The sequence below is a fragment of the Coenobita brevimanus genome, chromosome 58 (assembly GCF_032717465.1).
Source record: "Coenobita brevimanus isolate Jiangsu-jjx chromosome 58, ASM3271746v2, whole genome shotgun sequence".
Lineage (NCBI taxonomy): Eukaryota > Metazoa > Arthropoda > Malacostraca > Decapoda > Coenobitidae > Coenobita > Coenobita brevimanus.
The window spans coordinates 25,637,368-25,651,144 of record NC_137011.1 but is presented as its reverse complement, the minus strand read 5'-3'; the positions used below and the strand labels follow the sequence as shown (position 1 = coordinate 25,651,144).

At 41.4% G+C, this 13,777-nt stretch overlaps 1 protein-coding gene across 1 annotated transcript in view; it reads left to right on the top strand.

Annotated features, from left to right (window-relative positions):
* The window catches only part of LOC145402697 (uncharacterized), a 139,405-nt gene extending 127,467 nt beyond the window's left edge, over positions 1 to 11,938 (top strand). The window contains exon 9 of the mRNA XM_080274669.1: positions 11,816 to 11,938. Coding sequence (XP_080130795.1) covers positions 11,816 to 11,938 — 123 coding nt within the window. The remainder of the gene's footprint in view (positions 1 to 11,815) is intronic.
* Positions 11,939 to 13,777: the final 1,839 nt, after the last annotated feature.

Here is a 13,777-nt window from a genome sequence, read left to right as displayed (position 1 = left end):
AGGAGGTGAGGCAGGAGGCGAGCGGGAGGGGGGTGAGGCAGGAAGATAGCGGGAGGGGGGTGAGTGCGGGGGCGGTGAGTGGGGGGGTGGCGAGGGTGAGGGAGCTGAGCGGGGGGCAGGCGGGGGGGTTACTGACCTGGTGCGTGGTGAAACTTGACCCTTTCTTCCCCGCTTATCACCTCACTTATCACCTTGCTTATCACCCAGCTTTGCCCTCCAACTGCCACGCATCCCCTTTGTTCTAGGCCGGCCTGCCCTGCCTGCACGGCCTGCACGGCCTGCCTTCCCTCGCTTTGCAGGCTCTGGGAATTCGTATTCCTCAGATGATGTAGACTGAGGAGGGGGCACGGCAGAAGATGAAGATGATGTGAGGGCAATAGGGCTAGGGGAACGGGAAAGTGATGGGAAATGCTTACTAGGGCCTGGTGTAGGAGACGTAAGTCTGCACTTCACTCCCTTCCCACGTGCAATACCAGTTTTCCCCATAGGCGCCTTCCCTTTCCCAGAGTAAGTTGGGGGTGGTGGTGGGGAAACAACACGATCACTTTCATCACTGTCACTGTCAATGGTAAAGGGTTCACCACCAATCACTGCAAAATCGTCACTACTTGCTGTAAGTGTATCACTTTCACTGCCACAGTCCAGAGTAGTACTTACAGTTTTGTCCAGCTCTGTTCTAATTTCTGGAGTGCTCAACCCCTTCTGCCTCGCCGTCGGCAGTTCCTTCACCGGTGTAGAGGTAGAAGGCACACTAGCACTGATCACTTTCGAGGAGGAAGCAAGCGACAGTGAGTCGGGACGGAGCGCCATTCTCACGCACAGAGCTGGACAGATACTGACTGATGTGAGTCAGGGCAGGGGTGGGGGGGGCCCCCTCGGGGTTGGAGGAGGGAGGTGAGGGATGGCTGGCATGAAAGAACTCGACAGCTACTCTTGGGTGAGACAATTTGCGCACAGGAAAAACGCGCGGTGTTCAAAATATTCACGATCATTCCAGATTGACACCCGCGGTTTGGTCCAGTTTTGTCAATGTCATTCTGGAATGACACCCATGGTTAAAGGGTTAATCTTTCCTCTCCGTTGTGCTCGTCGGATCATAACTTTATTACCCTAACCTGTCCTATCACTCCAGTATGGCTTGTGGACCCTCCAAAGAAATGTTGTTTTTGGAACTATGGAGCTGCTGATTGGGAGGCACTCAGGCAGAAATACTTTGATTTTCCCTGGAATGATTATTGCTTTCATGGCCGGTAGCCATCTGATTGTGCCTAGCACATTTCAGAGGATATTCTCTCGGGCTTGGAAGAATACATTCTTTTCTCATACCCTTTGACTACTGCAAGAAAGCCTTGGTTTAATCATGCTTGTTCTAATACTGTCCACAACAAGGGGAGGGCGTATATAAGGTTTCAGAGCCAACCCACCCATGAATCACATCTTTTTTGTTTCTGCCCAGAATCATGCTAAGTCTATTCTTTGCTCTGCTAAAAAATAATTTCATACATACTCATTGCTCTCAACTCTCCAACTCGAATTCTTCCTGCTCCTTCTGGCACCTTGCCAAAAACCTTTCTAACGACTTTACCTCATCATCCTTCCCTCATCATTTCTGCTTTGATGGCTCTGTAGCTATTTCCTCTACTGATAAAGCAGATCTCTTCACTCAGATTTTCTCTTCTAATTCCACTTTAGAGGATTCCGGTGCTGTTCCTCCATCACTTCCCCCCTCTGGCTTCCTCATGCTGACACTGAAATTTCTTCAGCTGATGTGTTTTCTGCCATCACTGTCCTCAATACTAACAAGGCATATGGGCCTAATGGGGTCCCTCCTGGTGTCCCCAAGAACTGTGCTTCTGTGGTTACACCCTTCCAAGTATTTCTTAGCCTTTGTCTATCAACTTGTTCCTTTCCTTCTTGCTGGAAGTTTGCTCTCATTCAGCCAGTCCCATAGAAGGGTGATCATTCCCAGCCCTCTAACTATCGCCTAGTCGCTTTAACACTCTGTGTCTCAAAAGTTTTGAGTCTATTCTTAGCAGAAATATGTTAAAGCATCTTTCTTATCACAGCCTTCTTTCTGATTGTCAGTATGGGTTCCCACATAGATAACCCACTGGCGATCTTCTCACCTACCTTTCAGACTCCAGGTCATTCTTCTATAGGGACTTTAGCGAAAATATTGCCGTTGCACTTGACATCTCAAAGGCTTTCGATCGAGTCTGACATAGGTGTTTAATCTCCAAACTGCCCTCTTACAGTTTTTATCCTTGTATTTGCACCTTCATCTATAGCTTCCTTTCTGGTCTTTCTATAGATACTGTTGTAGATGGCCACCATTCATCTCGTAGATATATCAACAGTGGTGTTCCTCAGGGCTCTGTCCTATCACCAACTCTCTTCCTTTTATTCACCAGTGACCTAATGTGTACGTCTAAGCCCATTCACTCATACACTGATGATTCTACACTTCACTTTTTCATTCTGCTCCCACAACGTCCATCTCAGCATTTACTTCAGTAAACAAGGGATGAGGCCGTGGCACACCTAATGTCTGACTTGGCTCGTACCTCTGAGTGGGGTAAATATAATCCATTCATTTACCTTTTTTTTTTTTTTTTGCATTAAAGACTCATTAATTACACCTATCAACCCGGCAAAATCTTCCACAGGAGTACCCACTAATGTTTAAAAATATCCAATTCAATCCTGCATCATCTTTCATTCTCTTGGGACTTTGCTTGGAAAGATCATACTATATCCCTTGTAAATCTGCATGCAAGAGATTAGGTGTGATAAGCTGACTCTTTATCCCTGCACAGTTGTTGACTTTGTACATGCGTTTTATTTGCCGCTGTGTAGAAGAGTGGAAAAATGGAGTGATTATAAAAATACCAAAAAAGGGAGATTTAAGTGTGTGTGGCAATTGGAGGGGGATAACTTTGACACCTGTAGTTGCAAAAGTCTTTTCAAAATCTTATTGAACAGAATAGAGCCAGTAATTGATAAAATTTTAAGAGAAGAACACACGGGATTTAGAAAGAGTCGAGGTTGTAATGATCAGATTTTTATTGTAAGGCATCTAATGCAACAAGCTAATGAGATGAAAATGCCACTTAACATGTGTTTTGTGGATTTTGAAAAGGCGTTTGATAGTGTTTCACGTGGAGCTATGTTGAAAATTATGAGATTCTATGGTATACCAGAAAAGTTTGTAAATATTATTAGAAGCCTGCATGAAGGTACTTTTTGTAAGGTAATGGTGGGTGGTTCTTTGAGTGATCCATTTCAAGTTAGGTCAGGAGTGATTCAAGGAGTTCTTTCGCCATTGTTGTTTGTTTTGGTTATGGATTATGTTATGAAAAAGGTTGTAAGGAGAACAGGTGCAGGAATTAACTGGAAAGAAAATAAGAAGCTGATGGATTTGGACTATGCTGATGATATTGTACTGATTTGCGGAAGTATTTACGAGATGCAGAGGGTGCTCGATTGTCTGGTGGAGGAAGGAGAAAAAGTGGGATTGGTAATAAATTGTGGAAAGACTGAAATTATTAATATGAACGTGGAGAACAAAATCGATTGTGTAATTGGGAATAATGTGGTGAAGAATGTAGAAAAGTTTAAATATCTGGGAACGATTGTATCATCTAATGGATCATTAAACAATGAAATTGAGGAGAGGATTAGACAGGCTTGGCGAGCTGTTGGAATGTTGAAATCTGTTTGGAATAATAATATGCTTTCGGTACATACTAAAGTGAAAATTTACAAGTCCATGGTTAGACCCATTTTAATTTATGGGCATGAGTCATGGTACAGTACAATTGCAACAGATCAGAAAGTATTAGGATTTGAGAATAACATACTGAGAAGGATTCTTTGGGTAAAGTGGCAAGACAGAGTTACAAATGAAAGAGTAAGGGATATTACGAGAGTGGAACCAGTTAATGAATATGTGAGACTGTCTCGCTGGAAGTGGCTGGGGCACATATACAGAAAAGAAGGTTGTTTAATACAGGATGTGCCAGAGTGGATTGCTAGAGGAAGAAGAGGTAGAGGTAGGCCGAGGGAAACCTGGTTGAGGACAATGAAAAAAGAAGCAGGAGAGGAGTGTTGGTGGGACCTGAAGGAGATGGCAAGAGACAAATATTGGTGGAGAGAGTTCATTGAGACCCTATGCATCCCGTGGGGTGCCACAGGAAATGATTGATTGATTGATTGTAGAGTACAACTCTCATGTGTGGGGAGGCTCCCCACATACACCTCTTCTCAATAGGGTGGAGTCAAAGGCTTTTCATCTCATTATCTCTCGTCCTCTTACTGGCTTCCTTCAACCTCTGTCTCTTCGCAGCACTGTTGCATCTTTATTTCTTTTCTATTGCCACTTCGATGGTCACTGCCTCTCTGAACTATCTGCTTGCATCCCTTCGCCTTTATGACGGGCCTATAGCACCCCTCCTGTCAAACTCTCATCCCTTTTCTGTCCAGCTTTCTAATGCAAGAGTTAACCGATACTTCCAGTCCTTCATTTATGCAACAGGTCATCTCTGGAACTGTCTCCCTCTGTCTGTATTTCCCACTTCTTATGATCTCCAGTCTTTCAAATGCAGTGTGTTGAGGCAACTTGAAAGGAACGGATCTTGAACTTGGCTCTCTTTTGTATTTTTTTTTTTTTTTGAGGGAGGGGGGGTAGGAGCGGTTTCCGGGCTTCTGGCCTTTGGTTTCTTCTCCCTTGCAGTAAAAAAAAAAGTGCACTTGTAAGTTTATCTTTTAATTCATTAAATGCTACTTTTTGCTCCCCTTCCCACTGAAATGTAGCTTGTTTTTTCAGTAGTTGGAAAAAAGGTTCTGAAATTTTAGCAAATCTTTGTATAAACGCACAGCAGCAACCTATTAGACCTAGAAATTGTTTTACTTCATCCACATTTGTTTGTTCAGGGAAGTCTCTCACTGCTGTTGTTTTATCATCTGAGGTGTGTATACATTCTGCATCCAGCCTGTGGCGTAGGGATTTAAATTCCTTAAAGCAAAATTTAAATTGTGGCAGCTTTTTTTAAAAACCATCATTGGATAACTTGTGTAGGACCTGGTCTAGTTTTTGTAAATGTTCATCTATAGTGTGTTTTGCGATTATTATGTCGTCCAGATACACAAAAATATAATCTAACATGCCTTGTAATACACTATAGTATTCATTAATTGTTGGAATGTGCTGGAGCTGTCCTTAATTCCATCGGCATTCTTTTATACCGATAATGACCACTGTTTACTGAGAAAGCAGTGTATTTGTGTGATTCGTCATTTGGTAATACCCACTGAGGAAATCGAGTGTGGTAAATACATCATTTTCTTGCCCAGTATTATGCAAGACGCCATTTAACAGTCACATAGGGAACCGGCCTAGATTTTAATTTGCGATAATCAAGGACCTCATGCATTTCACCGTTATGTTTGGGAACAAAAAACAGTGGTGCTTTCCATGGTGACACTGATGGTTCAGTGATACCCAGTCTGAACATTTCATCAACATATTAATTTGCTAGGGTACGTTGTGAGTGTGCTATCCTATATCCTGGTACATAATTATATTGGTTATGTGTACGGGAGTAGGTTAATCTTGTGTTTAATCAGGAGAGTACGGCCTTACTTCTCACCATGTAATGGGACTGTCTGCCGGTGTTTTTGTAATTAATCTAGTAGATCATTTTCCACATCAAAATTTCCTGAGTGAATCAAATTCCTCTTCATGCACTCTGTCTATCGATTTTAATCTTACCTGATGTTCGACCTATTGTTACCTCACGTATAGAACCTGGACAAGTCTCTATATTGCGTATACAAGTTTCTTTTTTGATCTGCACCTCTTCATTAATCTGATTAATTAGGAACGCTTGAGTTTCCCTATCGTTATTCATCTGACATACGGTATTTACCACAGAGACTCCTTTCACTTTACAAGATTCTTCTAAGACAATAACAGTACAGTTCTTCAGTTTACTCATTATCGTTACATTCATATATGATTTAGATGGGATAACTACCTCATTGGTGAGATGTGCAGAATTAATGTGGGAAATTTATTGCCACCTCTGTCCCTAGGTAGAAGGAGCGGCAGAGATGGGAGGGAAGGGTGAGCTGTCTCATTGTCTTTGAGGTCGGACTGAAATGTTTGGCTATGGTGTTTAATCATTCCAACTCCCATTGATTTACTACAATTGTTGGGTGACACTTCTGATGAAGGAATCTCCTGTATGACTTCTCTGTCATAATTTGTCCCACTGAAGTATGGTATTAGGATGATATTTTCCTTTCTTATGGTACTTAGGCCTAAAAGGATGCCTTTACGAGGATTTGTTTGCCATCTACCTTATATAAGTCTAAATTCGATTCATCCATTAACGTCACTTTCTTCTATTTAAAAATCCTCTCTAATTCCTCCTGTGTTATTAAATTCTCTGGAGAGCCTGAATCCAAAAGTAATGTAATCTCTTCATCTTCACAAGATGCGGACACCAACATACACTCATTTCCATGTGTGTTCCCTATTTGAACTTAAGGTTTGGTTTTCTTTATGTATGGTCATCTTTTGTACTGGTATAACCTCCCCCGATTTCTATCTCTTGCCAGATCCCTCAATTCTGTAAGGGGTGGCAACAAACAAATTGCTTTTATGTTCCCCTGTCCAGTGCCACATAACTCCCTCGCTCCCAGCTCACATCCCCCTCTCTCATATATCTCTCCACTCCATCCCTACATCTCATCCTCCAATTTGAGAACAGATAATAATCTCTCTAACGTCATGCAATTTGCTGTCCAATGTCCTGTAGCCTTATTCCTCTTCCAGAAAGGCTCAAGTCCTTTATCTTTTTCCATATCTTCTTTGGTTTTAATGTAACACTGATTTTGTATGGCCTGGGCTAGCACAGTAATAACATGGTATAGGTCTGTCTCTAGAATGCGACCCATGAGATGGTTTACCATATTTTGTTTTTTCAGTGGTATGGTTTCTGCTTGGACTACGTGTAAATTTTTGAGGCTGCCTGTGGCCTGGTGTTTGCGAACGGTGCCTTGATGTCTATGTTGTTTTGTTTGTCTGTTCTCTGGCCGAGATCTACTTTGTTCTCAGCTTGTGCTAGATGTATTTATAGCTGTTGCTGTGTCTGTAATTCTCATCCCTGTTTTATTATTGGACTGAAGCATTTCAGGTACTCCAGCATATAACAATTCAATTCCACGTCATGAAAAAGGTCAAGTAACCATGATCCTGGATTATATGGGATTGTCTTTGCAGTCCTTAAGATTCTCTCAGGCAGTTTGCACAGCACAGCAATGCAACCCATAATAGTTATTAACTATAATGCATTGATGATATTCCTCCATTAACTGTGATCAAGTCTGAGTTTCCTAATCTGGCTAATTGAGTTCTTTTAACACCTAACCGCCGAGTGTTGGTCAGAACTGTCAGAAAATCAGTGGCCAGGTGGCACCGGGTATCGGTAGGAACTGCACTTGTTTTCTCGGCACAGTTTGAAGTGGCCGCCACTTTATCTGACCACCAAAAGCTCAGGGGAGATTCCCTCCAGCCAGCCCAACCATACCTCAGTTGTCTCTGTGACTTTGCCAGGTGTATGATGGTCTTTTCTTAACCTTACTCGTCCGATTTCATTCCCACCTCACGTGGACTTTTGCCTCATTCACCCCTGTCAAGCCTCTTTCCAGGAAGATAGGGAAAGTACTCAGCGATAGTGCCATAGGGCGTGCCTTGGACACCACTGTGTCGAGTTTATGCAGTGATGGAGAAGTTATCACGCTGACAGCAAAGCCATAGTTGAGGCTGCAGGCAGTGTGACACGATCACATCCTGTTCTCACAGCAAATTAGTTCTCTTCCTCACGTTATTACTCATCAGTGCAACGCCCTACAGACCTTGGGATAATCTCATTCTCAAGAAAAAGAGTTGATGTGTAACATGGTCTTTAATTAATTTCCTAACTGCTGTAGTTTCTGATATATTAAGGTTAGAAGTAGTGCTACTTTGTTTTTGTTTTTTCTATACTGAGGTGAGGTGCAGATTTTAGCCTGGTGGTTAGGGGTTAATCATAGACACTAGCTGTGATATCACTTAAAACCTAGGGAAGTGTGTGTTTGTCTGATGAGATCTACGATTTTATGTACTTCTGGAGCTGTACCTGTTAAAAAATTTCTACCTCTAGAAATTTTCATTAGGAACTCTGTTCTATATTCATTATATGTCCCAGTGTGTAAGAATTTATTTGACGAGCAGAGTTTTCAGCCGGACATCATTTTTGAGTAACTGTAGATGCAAGGCATGCTATCTTCTCTTTCTCATCCGTTATACTTCTAACAAATAGCTGATCACACTCATTTATGACTCTGTGGATATCAATTCTATCTTTGTCAGTGCCTGAGAATTTAAGAACATTTTTGCCGTTGTGATACACATATATTAGAAGTTGATTTCTCCAGGCATTGTGTGGATTCTGTGGGGAGTGCAAATCACTGTCGCCTATTGCACAAGTCATTGTCTTTGTTTGTCCAAGTTCACTTGAACTGCTTTGCAACTGTGTCATATGTGTTTCCAGATCTGTGTACTCTGTTGTATAAATTGTTTGGGTCTACTAAATTTTCATTAGTATGTAAAGTTTGTCTATAATCTTCGCTATCTAGGTTTGAAAAATCTGGCCATGATATGTCATCATCCTCAATTACTCCCACACGTGATGTGTTTGTTTCTTAATCAAGTGTATGTGGAAAGTTATGTGTTATTTCCATTTTCCTCTCGTTCTGCTAACTGAGTCGTTATTGGCTTGTTGGAGATTTCCTACACAACTACTTGTTCCCACTAATTGTGAATCGTCATTGGGTATCACAAATGCTGGTGCTTTTTTAACATACTGTAATAATATTAATCACTAGATCTCATTAATAAGCTCATATTGCTAACGAGTGTTGCCTAGTTATTCTTATAAACCACGTTTTTTTTTTTTTTGTGGCAAATGTATAATTGTGTATCACTTATTTATTGGCAGCACTAAAACTTCATGATTATAAAAAGATAAATAGCCTACTGGGAAGAACAAAAAATAAAGTATGTTCATCTCACTGATGTAAGTACATATGCACTGCACTGGGTCCTGTTGTCAGCAGATGCCATCATCAGCTAGGTAGGTGGGTCGGTAGGCAGCCAGTCAGGCATGCAGTTGTCAGGCACTTGGAATGATTTGCATGTTATGCTGCAGTCATCTTGCCTCATCATCACTCGTGACAGTGAAAGAGTGGTGATGATGATACTGGTGAAAGAATGGTGATGGTGATACTGGTGAAAGAGTGGTGGGAAGTGAAGATTTGCTGAGTTGTCACTCCCAAGTCACGACATTTGCTCAGCTCCTCGCTCTCTGCTTACTTGCTCACTTTGTTCCTAGTCTTTTTCTCACTGGCTCTTCTCCAATGTTTATAGTGTTGCCCTTGTAGCAGTTCAGGAGAATCAGCTGCATACTAAGTTTTAAGGCGTATATTGATTGTAGTCAGTTCGTTTTGCCACTTGCCACCAATGTCAAAGGCCACCAGATGTCAAGATTATGTGGTCTTTATCTATTTGTTTTAAAGGAAGATGTATTATCTTGTTTGGTCGATCGGAGCGACCCAGGAGGAGAGAGAGAGAATTAACCCGCCACGTCCTGAGTTATTTCGCACCTCCGACACCCCCCAATCCCGAGGTATTTTAAAAAAAAATTTGTTTGGCTAAAATCTCCACTTTTGGTGAGAAACATCAAAATTTCATAGAGAAATCGCTCACCTGAGGTTTAAAATACCCAATCCAGGTAGCAGTACCTTCTTACCTGACTGGGTTTTCTAACAGGCTGGCACCAAAGAAAACGAGTTCTATGGGAGGGTAACTATTTCACACCACTCATAAACGGTATTTATTTATTTACTTGGTACGAATTTATATGTAGTATGAGAGTATATTGGTTTTCAAACAGTAATATAGGGATTATAAGCATTGTTTCACTCACTAACTCATCACCATACCTGAACTTCTTTTGCCACATTACCTGATCATCATTTCTGACTGTTTCTTCCTCTAATGCTATGTAAACTTTGTCCTCCACATTGTCATCGATTGGAGAATCACTCTGGCCCTGAATGTCTTTATTGGCCAGGTCACTGGTAACAGGTGAATTGCCGAGACAATGGCGTGTGGGGGGGGGAGGTTATGCGGTGTAAGGCATTGTCCCTGCTTGGCATCTTGTAGAGGAATAGAGGAAGATGTCCTGTGTATACGTACAAAAAATTATGCGCGAAAATTGAAAATTGTGCAAATTATGAACCTTACAATTGCGTGACGTACCAGTATGTCGACGGGACTGGCAAATGCAAAATGTTGCAACATACCTATATGTCGACGGGATGCCTCGGGTTAATACTGGCATTGTAGGGTAAGGTGAAGGTAGGCCGTTTCTGTCCCACTATCCTCTTCATATTGGAAGTGAAGGAGAGGTGATGAATAGGCAGACTGGGGTTGATGGAGTTTTATTGTGAGACAGTTGCTTGACTGAAAAGTTAAAGAGCTTGGCATGACCCACATATTGTCAGGAGGCAGTTTGTGCTAGGCACCGCTTTCCCACCGTCTGTAGCTCCTACTATTCTTTTCCTTCCTTCTTCCCTGGCTGTCTCTGGTTCTCACTCCTTCTCCTACTGACTATCACTCTCTGGGGATCTCTGGTTCTCTGACTCACCTACATGCGATTTTGGACTTATATCTCCCTCTGACTTCCAGTGAAGTATGTGGGCATGCATGTGCGTATGTATTTGCATGTGTGTATGTGTATATAGGGTCTTGCACATTTCTGATACGTGAACTGCTAACTTCCATCCAGTCATCCATTGTTTGGATTACTTGAGCGTCTGGCTGTGGGGAAATGTATCTAACCTCTTCCTGGAGAACTCAGACATCCCTACCTGTCTGTTACATAGCCTACTGATGCCTGTAGCTATTGTTACTTAGTTACATTAATTACATAATGTTTCATAACACATTAATGCCTACAGCTTTGCAACACTACATTAATGTTTAAGGATATTTGCCGAATAGCTGCAACCATATGCGTTCACTCTGCCTCGAACATAGCGTCTTCAACCTAATGAAACCAATTCTCCATAACAGTAGTTTCTTACTCTTTTACACTGTCTCTAAACTGTTTCAATACTTAATGAGATATCAATAGGCATTTCCAGTAATATGTGAGTAATATAGAAGGGTTCTAATCTCACTGTTTCAAAACCAAGTAAAAAATTAATGAAAGCTTGCTAAGCTAGATTTGTAATATTCAAGGGAATTTTATGGATTGTAAAGTCGCTTCATTCTTTTGGAATCCAGATTTGATAATGTTGACTACAAATCTGCACTCATACGAGACTGTCACCCCCTCACCCCCCCCTCACCACCTGTTAACACCCGTGCTTTTGGACCGGGTGTCAAAGTTTCTGGATTTTTTTATTGCTGCCTGTTTACAGACCGAAGTTTTTTTCTGGAGTCAGGAGGAGAAAAATAACTAAGTATGATTATCAAAGAAAATGAAAATGTGAAAAGAAGAATGTTTGGAATATACTCAGGAAACTTTTCTTCCAACAATTTTCTTCTTTGCAATGGAAGCATGAACATTGCTCTTGGAGTCTTTATGACGACTTACCATTGCAGTTATGAAATGCACTTACCTTGGTGCACTGAAAGAGAAAAAGAATAATGTGCTGACCAAGTTTTTTCAGAATTTCCATTTTTATTTCCCTATGCTTACAGGAAGCGGACATCGCTCTTGGACTCTTTACGATGACACCGGAGCGTTATGGAGTGGTGGAGTTTTACCTACCGCGCCTATCAGCTACCTTTGCACGAATTATGGCCGCTCGAGGAAGTCACTGAAGTCACTCTCTGGGGTTTCATGATGCCCCTAACATTGCCATTAGTGTGGAGGTGGGGATTAACTTGTGGCACTTTCGGAGGTGTACATGGCGGTGTTTGCTGGCCCCATCATGCCTCCCTTTCCAGAGTCTGAACCAGACTAGACTCTTTTCTCCTAATGCCTCAACTGTGTCCGTGTTCTGCTTCAACAAGGTAGGTGTTATTATTTCTGAACAATGTCACACTTCCTTTACACACTTCAAGGCATATGAACTTTTCTATCAGCGAATATTGTGTCTGCATTTAAAGTGTCTGATGCGTAATGTCTTGCTACATTTGCTCAACTGTATCTTGGGCTACCTCTAGGTTTGCATGTTATGAAATCGTTTACATGAAGTGTGTGCCATGAGCGTAGGCTTTCAGTCTTTTTATCTCTTACACATTTTTTGTTGAATCTGGGTCCTTATGAAAAAATCGCATATAAGCCTGCCAGAATGTCAAGATATTAAGATTCTGACATAATGAGATTTATTAGATGTTTGAGGGATAGAGGAGCTGGTAATCAATCATAATTCCTGTCTGATGACCTCCTTTTCTTTTACCACACAAGGGTAGTAAGTGAGTATAGGTCTATGATTTACATTGTGTCTGGTTCTGTTTCTTAGTTTGGAATTAATCTTTTGACAGACTTTAAGTAGAAACACTAATTTTGTGAACTGGATGTTATTGGCCATATTCAGGTAAGATATGAAGATCAAAGGTGCTTTAGAGTGAAAAGAAATATGCCACAAACCTGAGTAGTGCTTACTGAGGCATTCTTGTTGTTCATTTCTTCCTTAGATACATCGAAACAACTGTATATATTCAGCTTAAGAAGAAGTGCGTCTAGTGATTAACGGTTTAAAAGTATTATTCATTAATGGGTTAATAGATACTCTTTTTGCCTCGACTAGAAAAAGCAAGCTCCGGTTGCATCACTTACTCCTGCTGCACTTTGTACCACATAGAATTCTAATGATAGTTACCATTGAAAGGTAAGATCCCCATTTTCCTATGTCAGTAACATTTCGTCCTGTTTCCAGGTTTCTTCAGATACTAGTGACTGGTCATTTCTTGCAAATTCTGGCCCTGTATATAGCACTCACAGATACTTGGCTACCTAAGGGAAGCATAAGGTAAAAGGCGATGTAGGCAACTGCTGTGTGTACATGCCTGGACAAATGTCTGTGCGCACATTCTGAGTGTGTGGGAACAGTGATGATAATGATGATGATGATGATGATAACAACACCAGGTTACAAGCCACCACCCACCACCACCACATACCCATTACCAAAAATCATTATCATCTACCATCATCATCATTATTATTATTATTATTATTATTATTATTATTATTTTTATTTATTATTATTCATGTATTATTATTTTTATTATGTAGATTTCTGACCACTGCTTGGTGGTGGCCAGAATCAAGATCCAATTAAGATGGAGAAATAGAAGAAGCGAAGGAAGGGAAAAAGGAGTATTTGTAAGGAGAGTGGAAAGGTAACAAGAGGATGAGAAAAAGGCAGAGTATAAGAGAGAAGTGGAGGAACGATTGGGCAAAAATGAATTGGAGCAGATGGGGGAAGTGGAAGGTGTGTGCAGGGTATTCACAGAAGAAATATGTGCAGCATGTGATGTGGTGTGTGGGATGAAGAAAAGACAGAGGGGTGTGCAAGGAACAGCGTGGTGGAATGAAGAGGTGAGACAGGCTGTGCCACAAAAGAAGAAAGTATACAATGCATGGATGAGAAATAGGGGCGTGGAAGAAGTTGAGAGGCGGAAAAGAGAGTTATATGTAGAAAGAAAGAGAGA